General features: G+C 38.6%; 1 protein-coding gene across 1 annotated transcript in view; it reads left to right on the forward strand.

The window, feature by feature from the left end:
• SNTG2 (syntrophin gamma 2) overlaps positions 1-11,916 on the forward strand; it is a 214,003-nt gene that overhangs the window by 54,610 nt on the left and 147,477 nt on the right. The window contains exons 2-3 of the mRNA XM_015816873.1: positions 891-1,011; positions 1,675-1,780. Of these exons, the coding sequence (XP_015672359.1) occupies positions 891-1,011; positions 1,675-1,780 (227 nt within the window). The remainder of the gene's footprint in view (positions 1-890; positions 1,012-1,674; positions 1,781-11,916) is intronic.

The following is an 11,916-nucleotide window of genomic DNA, read 5'->3' on the forward strand; positions in this document are numbered from 1 at the left end:
CCATGGGAAAATACTGTTGTTTCCAATTCTTTAGAAAAAAAAAGAACATGATAGGATCGGACTTTGAAAGTTGGACAGTCGAAGAAACCAGAAGGAACTAAAAATTACATTTAAAGGAGAACATTTAAATGTGAATGGAGCAAAATACTTGAACATTGGATTTAGTGAGGGATATTTGTGAAAAAAGGACTGCAATTACATATAAACTGTGTTTAGAAGATATTATGGAATGGGAACAGGTTGTACCAGACAACACTGAGACTGATCTGATTTACAAATGATTGGCTAGAAGAATGATATGAAAAAGATTGCTACACTGGCTACCAAAAGAGACTTATTAAATTTTGGAAGAATTTTTTGAGAAATTGTGAATGATCAGTGCAAGGAGTTACAAAGGTACCAAACCGGAAGAAACAAGTAGCTGGAATGACAATGATAATGATTCTATGCACCACCATGATTTTCTGAAAACACTCTTTAATATATTTAATATATTTTCCAACAGAGTTCCAGCAGAGTTTTCCCTCATGTGCTAAAGCAGGCAAGTCCAACCCATGGCCTGCTGGCAGCATGTGACCCTGGACAGCTGGTAACGCCATCCCACAAAATAACAAACTTCTTTTTTTATTATTTATATACATTAATTATATTATATATTTTATATGTGGCCCAAAACAATTTCTCTTCACTCAATGTAGCCCGGGCAAGCCAGAAGTTTGAACCATCATGTGCTGAAGGGAAGTGGTATTCCAAAGTTCAGTGGGTTCCATCTCACCATTATTCCCTGGAAAACCCAATTCAGACAAACTTTCAATGTATTTTCCCTTAACATTGCTTTAATATTTTCAGATTTAATATAATTTCCCATGAAATGATTTTGATCTTTATAGCAAGAATTAACACCTCAGTTGTACAGCTTATTCCTTGCATGCATAATGTTCTAGTTTCCGTGCTGATAACTCCAACTAAAAATGAATTGGCAGACCCCTGTTTGAAGCCTCCTCTGCAAAAGTATGTCTAGATGGAATAATAATATCTCTCAATGCAATGTGATCATCAAGATTCTGTTATCAGCGTACCTTGGAACATATATTTGAACAAGTTTATAAAGTCATGGAATAGCAAATAACTCAAGAATTTAGTGTGGTGCTAAGAAAATACTTTGTCTTTGCAGCTTTGTAGCTTTCATTTATGACATCAATGTTCAAAGTTTGGAATCCTCTTCACCAAAAGTCTGAGGATAAACTTTCATAATAGGATGTGGACTACAATTAATGAAGCTCTAATAATTAAAAAGCTTATTTTTAATACTCATTTTAACAATATTATGTATTTCAAGAAGCATTTACAAATATACCATAGAGAAAGGTATTACAAAAATGTTTTATTTCCAACAAAATGATGGAAGTTAATAGAAACTTGGTTGTGGCCAATTTTCTTTCCTAAGTCTTCTATTCTCCAGAATGAGGATGGATAATCCATGGATGGGTTTCCTTTTGTCATTCTGCCCAATAGACTAAGTCTGAGAGTTTGCCACGCCTCCTGCTGGGCTAGGCTGACCCAGTTCTGACTTAGTCTTGTACCCAGCAGGACGCATTGGTTCATCCTTAGATCGCAGCAGGTTGTACCATCCGTGAATTATCTATTCTCTCATCCCCTTTTAAAATTCTCTAGGAAGATTGGCATTTCTCTCAAAGAAAAAGCTGAATCTCTCACTTCTATCTCCTTGTCTTTTGAACAGCTGAGAGCTAAACATCGGGCTGAGTTGCAATCTCTAAGGGCAACTCAGCCGAGCCGCAGCTCAGCTGTTCGGCGGGCTTCCTGCGGAGCTCCAGACTGACCGCAGACCAGCTGGGCTTCGGCCCAAAGCTAATTGATGTCTCTGGCCGCCATTTTGAGACCATGAGGCAGCCGCTTTCCCTCAAAAATGGCCGAGTCTTTCCGGAGTGACCTTTTTCTTCTTTCTTGCTTGCATGTTGGTTCACCTGAAATAATGTTTCCTCTCTTTCCTTTTCTCATATAGTTCTTAACTATCCCTTCTTTCAAATATCCTTTATGGAAAGTTGTAGTTTTGTGTGTGCAAATAATCAAAATTGTCTCTATGGGACAAGTAGAAAATCTTCTTAGTAAGTTTTTAATGTCATATTTTATTTGGCATTGAGACAAAACTACATAGTGAGGCTGGCTGAAAATAAAAAGGTGGCAGTGATATTTCTGAAGTAGTAATTCATTAATAAGAGTAGTCATTGAATGTGCTGTTCTTACTCCTAGAAACTTAATGGGACTCCACTAAATTTCTTTACTGGATAACCCTCCCATCTTCCCCTCTGCTTTCATCATTCTTCTTGCTATGGCGTACTTTGTAAAGCAGAGCTCCCCAACCTTTATAGGTTGGTGGCCCAGAGGGAAAACAAGCAGGGAAATTTGTGCATGTGCACTCCTGTGTGCGCATGCACAAATGGGCATGTACACAGTGGTGGCACTAGCACCCCACACATGCACAAATGGGCTGCTAGCGCCTGTACTGTGGCACTAGCGCGAGTGGGGGGGTGCGTCCACATGTGCCTGCATTTGCCAGCCATTCCCGGGACCTAGTGGCCAAGAGGCCATGGCCCTATACTGGCCATGGCCCATACATTGGAGACCCCTGTTGTAAAACAGAATAGAAAAACAGAAACTTTACGTAATTTCTTTTGATTAAAAGGGTAGTACTAACTCAGGGTTTAGATTGAAAGCTAAAGATATTTGTAACATTTGACTTTATTGCTGCAGTTAAGTCCCTGGTGAGATGTCCTCACAACAAGGCCCTTTCAGAAGTTGCTATTAGAGCGGTCAGCAGAATTTTTGAGTGTAGTTTAACCTTTTCTTGTCCACCTCTTTTGGTTAGAAGGTGAAGCTCATCATGCTTTATTCAAAAGCTGGAATTGTTGCTTTCTTCTTAAAAAAAAAACGGATACCAAATTATTTGTGGGATTAGTCATATCATAAAAGTGAATCAGATGTAACTGAGAGCTATTCTTCATTGAAATAGGATTTAGAGTCATAGAAGTTGTTCAAACTTGTAAAAAAAATCCCCACCTATTTCAGTAAAAATAGCCCTTGATGTCTTGCAAACAAGTTTTGTCTACTTTTGTACCATTCAATTTTTCAAGTAATATGTCAAACAAAGTAGCAGAAAATCAGCTTTTTACTCCAAAAGCCAATGGATTTTATGTCACTCCTCTGTAATTTAATCCTTATACCTAGATGCATTTGCGTCAGAAGTTCTCTTTTGCACATAAAATAATTAAGTTCAATTCAAAACAAAGAAAGAAATCAACACTGTGTATGCAATGTTCTAAGTAGCAATAATATCAAAAATTGATGCATATCTCTTGTGGCCAATATTTTCCATATTTTCTAAAACGAATATGCTTCTCATGTTTAGTTAACCTTACAAATAAAGAGAAAAGCAATTTGTGACACTCTTGAAACATTGAAAATAACTTTGATTACACCACTGCAATATTGATGAAGCTCATACAAGGGGACAATTATATCAATACTATTGAATCCTTTAAGGACAGTTCAAATAGTAATTAACAGATAGAGCAAGCAACATTTGGGGGCAATGGGCATCACAAAATGATTTTAGGCAAAATGCCCAGAGATTCGACAGCAAGCTGGGAAATCTATTCGGTGTTTGAGAAACACAGATTTGATTATTTATTTGCTTTTAGAACATTAAAACAAAATTTCTCTATGGAGGAAAAAGTAAATGAGGTAGGTGCAGCTGCATTCTGCTTTGAATCCTTTTGGACCAGATTATTCAGCTGAGCTGAATAAATTCACTGCAGGCTTTTTTGGTTTTAGTATCTCCCATGGATCTGATATTCACTGGCATTCGGTTATATTAGATGCAATTTATTGCTGCTTTAGAATATGAGGCAGGTTAGATGCTCATCATATTTTGCTATAGCTCAAATCTAAAAGATTTTACCTTGGAAATAAATACAATTTAAAATGACTTTTCTGTATAGTTTTCATTTAGGTTTGTCCCAATTCATTTTAATTTAAATAGATTAACCAGCTATGATCCAAGTCGTTCAGTTAAAGCTTTACTTGTCCCAATGAACAATTTTCTGTAGTTAGGGAAACTAAATATCAAGATTTAGACTAACTTTATCTACGGCCCATGAGATTTCTGTGGAAGATGATGTGGCGCTTACTAGTACAGTGTTACTAGCAGCAATGATGAAGATCTACCCCAGTGGTGGCGAACCTATGGCATGCATGCCAGAGGCGGCACTCGGAGACCTCTCTGTGGGCACACATGCCACCACTGCTAGCAGCTTGTGCAGGTCCATTAGGCTGCTGCTGCCATGCGGGGCGGCAGCTGCACCCAGCAGAAAGGAGGTGAAGTGGCCAGCTAGCGAGCTCGAGTAGAGGTGGTAGAGCACACCCACACCCAGCAAGCCAAAGGCCACCCCGAGCAGGAAAGCCAGATCCCCATCGGCGCCATGGCTTCCCAGTCCCAGCTAGGGTTGCATGCCTCCCCCCATCTATGCTGGGCCTCCTGCCCACCACCCCACCCGCCAGAGATCCCCTGGATCTCCCCCAACCCTGCCTGGCCCACACAGGTGTTCCCCCCATGAGCAGCATCGAGGTGTCCATGCCTACCCCAGCCATGCCCACCCAGTCTGCCATGACAATCGCAGCCATGCCCACCCAGTGGGCCATGCCCACCCAGTGGGCCACACCCCCATGTCCCCCCTGAGGACACCACAATGCCCTGGCACTTTGCGATAAATAAGTGGGGTTTGGGTTGTGGTTTGGGCACTTGGCCTCTAAAAGATTCGCCATCACTGATCTACCCTCTTTCAGTGTGCATTTATAATTCAAAAACTGCCTAATGAATGCATGAAGTATGCAAAGACAAATCCAGTCGTATGTTTCTTTAATGAAAATAGATTTTGCTGATAAAACCAAGAGGGCACTTATTTATCACCCTCCAGCCATGAATGCTAAGAAATGTATTTTAAAGCTTCTCCAAAGCTTCTGGAATTTGAGGGTGGGTTGGAGGCCCTAGACCAGAGGAAAGTCCCTTTACACAGGTGCAATTCTGCCCTTACAATTCACCCAAAATTCTATTTCCAAACTTACCATGTGAACAAAATGACAAAATGCTGTTTGTTATCCTACACAAGAAAATTTATTTATAGCAGTATATTGCCAGTGAATGCTCTGCTATTAATTTTTCTATTAATCTTTTATGTTTATGTTTATTTAGATTTGTATACCGCCCTATCTCCCTTACGGGACTCAGGGCGGTGAACAGGCGATAATAAAAATCACAATAAATATCTATTCTAAAATCAAATTAAATAAAGGCCTGCTCTAAAATACCCCATAAAAAACCTGTACTAAAACCTAATTAAGACTACGCCAAGCATTCACGCTCTTTGTTTTTCACTTGCGTTTTGAGTTCCAGTATAAAACTACTCTTTTTAATATGTGTTTAACTCCTTATTAGTATTTAAATATTCTCTCTCTATCATATTTTACCTCCTTCATTCTTACCTCTTCTGTTGTCATTTTGACAGGGAATGTTCATTTTAAGAGGTTTTTATTGGGGAAAAATAAAAGCTAAACATTTGTATTAAATCTATTACAGTAATTTCATGAATATCTCAAGCTACCAATTGTAGTGTGTTTTAAAGTGTTGATTACTTTTTATTCTCTTGTACTATTAGATGGGTACTTAAAATAGATATCTTTTATATTTTTGAATGGGCCCATTTATTAATAAATTGTAGGTGAAGGTTTTTCTATTTATTTTAAAAGACCTTTCAAAAATCCTAGCTATAAAAATATGTTAGTGTTTTTTTTTAAAAAAGCATATATCCCAGAGGAAAGAAAGTCTGCAGGCAGCTATCATTTAGCATCTGCAATGGGGATAATAACTAAGTCATTAAGTGAAGCAGTCACTAAGTGAAAAACCATGTGACCATGATTGTGCTATTTTACTTCAGCTTTCTTTTGCCTTCCACCTTCAGAACGATAAGAGTCCAAGCACTGAGGGAGGGGGAGGGGGGAAAAGGGAGGGAAGTTTCCAGAATTTGACTCATGAGGAAGCCTGTTATAAAGGCAAATCTTTGCCCTTCTGCCCTGCCCTTTGGAATGCTTACCCCAGAGCTGGGATAATTAGAAAGAAACAAATTAATGTTTGTATTTACATTAATTATGAAGGAGCAGATGGGCAAGAGCAGAGACATATACACACTGAAAGGAAAGGGCTGTTTGCCTAGGCATGCTTGCTGCAAGCCGCATAGGAACCAGACGAAGCCCTGAACAGGTAGTCATTAACCCCCAGTCATTTAAAATTATAATCTCAGATCTAAGCACGATGTCATGTGTCTGATTAACGAAACACTTAAAAGAACTTTCAGGCATTTTATTAACCTAAAAGCATTTATTAAGGTTACAGAGGTGTCAGTACGGCATGGTGGAAATGCTTAGATCTGAGATTATTTTCCGTTGCACAGACATTCCAGGCATTTTTCCTTCCCCTATTCTGGGGTCATGGTTCACATCTTCCAATTAACTTGGAAGATGTGATTTACTTCCAGTTTCTTTTTCCCGGGCTTTCCTTATTTTCCTCCCCTTTCACTGTTGCTTGATTTAACTATAAAAACACCAGACAGTTCTGCATATTGTCAAAGCAAGAATATACAGTATTTGCAGCGTTGACATTATGATGGTGTCGAACAATGGTGATTCCAACATATCTTTGGAGTTCCATACATTTCAGCATTCTAATGCTCGTGTGAGTACAATAAGGGCATAGGCAACCCATTTGTACTTATGACTGGTTGCCAAGCACGCTGTGATCATGTGATCATTATTTGCTGCTATTCCTGCTGCCTTCAATAGGGAAAATCAATGGGGAAGCCATCGGGGAAGGTCACAGGTCACTGAGGTGAGTTTCCCCTATCTGCACACCCTCCCCTAGCTGCTCTACTGGTGCTGCGGTATGTCAAGGACTGCCTGATTTGGGACTTACATATTTCAGGCAGCAGCTGTGACCCAATGGGGCTGTATCAACTATAGTAATTAAGGTCCAAGAATTTGTTCACTTTTGGTTAACACTTTTTAGGACTGCACTGTAGAGAGAAGCTACAGTGAGAGCGGGGAAAAAAGAAAAAAATAAGGTCAGGGACAGGACAATGCATACTAAATGGCTATAATGCTGGACACACGACAGAGATGCTACAAAGGTCATAAATGGTGGCAATGATCCCAGAGTTGCTTTTTTCATCACCATTGTAACTGCAGTTGCTGTCGGAAATAGTTGGTAATATGTTGGTTTTCCAAAACTAAATAGCATAGTTTATCTAATACCACACTTATTAATTTATCAAAAGTCAAATTTGTTTATTGGTATACCTTAAATCTATCCTTGGCAAGAGCCATAAAACAATTAAATGGTCAGAGAAAACATCTTTTCACCTACCTAGTTTTCTATACCAAACACTGTTGTAGAAAGTTTAAGGGAGCGCTTTTATATCCTGTGATCTCTGTGTATTGCAGTGTGCAACTTAGCATCATTTCAGTGACTATGGAAAGAAAAAATATAGATTTGATTTGGGTGTTTGCCAAGAACTCATGACAGTTCCTTCTTTTTACAAAAGTATCCTCCATTAACATATAATATTGTTTTCTTTTCTAATTCAAATTACAAACTAGTGAATAGATAGTAGCAAGCAACGATAATGTTTTAGTTACAATTGTTTGGGTCAAGTCCAGTTCAGGTCAGGTATTGGTTATACTGTATCATTCCATCAAACACACCTCTTATTCATTTCAAATTCAACTTGTTCACTTACATTTAATGCAAAAACAAACAAACCAGAGATTATTTTATATATATATCTCATCAGGAATTTCATCAATTCCCTTAGATTTTAATGTCAGTTTGTCTATAAATATGGCACAGTTTACCGAGCTGTTGTGTCCTTCAAATACCAGACAATTGGGGTTATTTGCACAAGAATACACTTGTATTATTTTGTCTTCTAAAAGCATGCTATTTCTTTGTATTGTCATAACAAAGCAAAGATATGACAAGTCACAGACTTTTATACCATAATGAAATATATTGTATTTCTGTTTCAAGTACAAAAATTTCAGTATTTCATGAATTGGTAAAAACTAACATGAAAGTTTTATGAATTCAAGAAAGCCTTAAGAGAGAAACAAATGTGTATGGTTTGATTTACAAAGTGGACAAACTGCTAGTAAATCCTCAAGGCACTGTTTATATAAACTATGTGAAGAAACCCCTGAGAATGCAATGTAAACAATCCACAACCAGTTTTAAAATATCTGAAATTTTTTTGCAGATTAAGCTATGATTGAGTCTAAAACTAAACTGAAAAAAAAAGCTTATACATTTTATATATGTGAAGTGTAAAGGAGAAATTTTCATTACAACAAAGATGTCTTCTGGGCAATTTGATGCACAAAAAATGTGCTGCAATTTATAATGCATATCAGAAAAAGGTAAAAGACTCATATGAGCCATTGATTTGGTCATGTCCGTTTAGGTTCTTTTTTCAGGGGTTCAGTGCTATACACAAATTAATACAGGTAATCCCCAATTTACAATCACAATTGAACCCCAAATTGGGAAGGCTGGAAATGGTGATCACATGACTCCAGGACAGGGCAACTGTCATAAATAATGCCGGTTATCAAGTGCCTGAATTTTGATCATGTGACCATGGGGATTCTGTAATGGTTGTAAGTGTAATAATAGGTCATAAGTCATTTTTTTCAGTGCTGTTGTAACTTTGAGCAGTCACTAAATGAATAGTTGTAAGTCGAGGACTACCTGTATAACTTTGGAGAAAAATACAGTAGTTAAAGACGTAAATACGATAAGCAATTATGCCAAAACATGATATTTGACTTATGAAAAATACTGGCTCTGTTGTTTCGGGGTTCGGCAAAGAAAATTATGTAGATGAAGAGAATGTTAAACACTTAATGAATTCAAGAGATATGCACTTTATCAATTCTTGTAATTTTTTATTTCTAAACTTAAAATAAAGCAAAGATTTTTATATGATATCAAGTAGAGTTAATATATTAAATGGTTGAGCTAGTTTTATATTAATATTACATGGATATATTTCTTTTCTTTTCCTTTAAGTTTTGTCCTTTAATTGCTATTTGCATGAATGTTTTACTATGCTCTCACTGTTGTATTACTTTTTATATATTTCACTAATAAAAAAATAGAAAGCAGTAGAGTAAAACTTTACTAGCTAGGAATTCTGGGAGTTAAGAGTCACAATATCTCTGGAGGATATGAGCCTAGACCCTAGAGCAAGGGTCTTCAAACTTGGCCCTTTTATGACTTGTGGACTTCAACTCCCAGAATTCTTCAGCCAGGCATGCTGGCTGAGGAATTCTGGAAGTTGAAGTCCACAAGTCATAAAAGGGCCAGGTTTGAAGACCCCTACCCTAGAGAAAGATAAGCAAGTTAGAGAGTAATGTTGGACCTCACCTTTTTTCATGGTCCACCTTCAGAAGCCAGCATAAATGCCATCTGAATGCAGGCACTGTGAGAAGAGCCAGCTGTTGAGGTTACTTTCAGCAGCTGAGGAGTGTCTGTTGTTTAAATCCCCTCCCTGCTGGGTGTACACAACTACAGCTTCTTTTGCACCTATCAAGAGGGAACCAAGCTGCCAAGTCCAAGTGGGCTTGCTGCTTACTCATGAGTCACTCATTGCAAAATGCAGCATCATGCTCCAAAAACCAAGAAAAACACGCAGAGGTTCCTCTAGCAGTTTTATTTATTGTTCCTCACCTATAGACAAAAATCTTGCCAAACTAAAGCAGGCTACTTAACTTTTAAACATATACTCTGAAAACTCTTAGGGATGAGCCATCTTAACTTTCTCCAACACAGGGGTCTTCAAATTTGGCCCTTTTATGACTTGTGGATTTCAACTCTCAGAATTCCACCCTGGCTGAGGAATTCTGGGAGTTGAAGTCCACAAGTCATAAAAGGGCCAAGTTTGAAGACCCCTGCTCCAACATATCTAAACTTGGCTGTCTCTTGTTGATTTGAAATATACAACCTCCCTCCTGACAGTCAGGATTATATTCCATCACATGCAGGGACTTCCTGTCTGGGAGAATGGATGAGGAACCAGATGCATAGAATAAGCAAGTATGGACTCCATAGCTGGCATTAAACAATATATGTGGGGTAAACGGCGCCTATGACCCCATATGTTTCCTTTAAGGTCATTATTACCTGACAGGGTTTATACCTGAATATCATTGAACCTGTTTTGGCACATCCTTGATCTGTTCAACATCGTTGACATTTTTTTTAATTTTTAATATATTTTTCTCTACTGTACATACTCAAAGTGACATTCTTAAAGTTCATTCTGAGCATTTATTATTGAATTCAAATGTTTACTTCTAAATTTGGGCAGAGAATGAAGTTAGCAATAATCAATCATATCTAATTAGCTGGTGACACACTGTGTTTACCGTAATTAAACAAGCCATTACTGCTTACTTTCTCATGATTAAGATCACACAGATTGAGAACCAGCTGTTAATCACTCCTGTTCCAAGGCTAATGTCATTAACATTAATGCCTGTATTATAACCTGGGGCTGTTTTTTAATACTGTAAGCCTTTTAGTTGAGAAACTTGATATGTAACAAATGAAGCATATTATATGGCTGTATAGAGGAAGAGTTTGCAAACATGATAACAATATCATGTATGAATTTCTGCTCACTCTTGATTTGGATACAAGAAACAAAGATGGCTGGCCAATGGATGGAAAAGAAGCAGGTTGTGCCAGGGAGCTGATCATCCCACTAAATTTTTTCCCCTCTCATTTTCTTAGCTGGCTTTACCAGTTAATTTCCCTCCAAAACTCCTTGGTTTTTTGTGAAAAAGATCATGGAATGCCAAATCAGGCCACAGTTTCTTTGCATCAGGTCCACATCAGTGGCCAAACACTGTGTGGTCAGAAGAAGACCAGGGAACAGATTTTGGGCCTGCCCAGCTGGATCAAATCATAGGGGAAACAAGAAGGAAAAAGATGAAAAGTGGAACTGCAGGAGTTCCCACCGTCTGTCCTCTACAGAAGCTTATCCAGATCCTTATCACAAAGGTTGAAGCTAAGGCTACACTATACTCTAATACTGTCCCCTCGTGCTTCTACCTTACAGGCCAAACAGCTAATTTAATTCATTTCTCCAGAGCATTGGAGCCCCTGTCAAGGCATGGTCTAGCGAGCCTTATGGTGAAACTAATCTGGACGATGCCTGGTTCTCAACCTCAGCCATGGTGGTCAGCACAAAGACACAAATGTGGAGAACTGGAATATAGACTTTAAGTCAAAATCAGTTCTAATATTAGGCCTGTTCAGAGGGGTCATTTGCAGAGATTGTAGATGAGGTCCTAATTGAGCCTGACAACAAAATAACCAAGATTCAATGTCCAATAAAACTACAAATAACCTAACCCCCAAAAATACCAAAGGAAAGGGAGCAGACATTAACACACACACACTTTTTCCTTTCTGTTCCTAAAGCATATTGTACATAAAAACACAAAACATCCAAAGAAACCATACCACCCTCCACCCAGTCTATGGAAAAACACTTTTCCCCACTATTAAAAGGCGGATGCATAGACAATGACTCCATCGCTGACTATAGGGGGCGAAATTTTGGCCCCCTCAGAGAGGGCTCGCAACTTGGGAGTCCTCCTGGATCCACGGCTGACATTGGAAGACCATTTGTCGGCCGTGACCAGGGGGGCGTTTTATCAGGTTCGCCTGATCCACCAGTTGCGACCTTTTCTGGACCGGGACGCCTTGCGCACGGTCACTCACGC

Source organism: Protobothrops mucrosquamatus, unplaced genomic scaffold (genome assembly GCF_001527695.2).
Source record: "Protobothrops mucrosquamatus isolate PMUCROS unplaced genomic scaffold, P.Mucros_1.0 scaffold515, whole genome shotgun sequence".
Lineage (NCBI taxonomy): Eukaryota > Metazoa > Chordata > Lepidosauria > Squamata > Viperidae > Protobothrops > Protobothrops mucrosquamatus.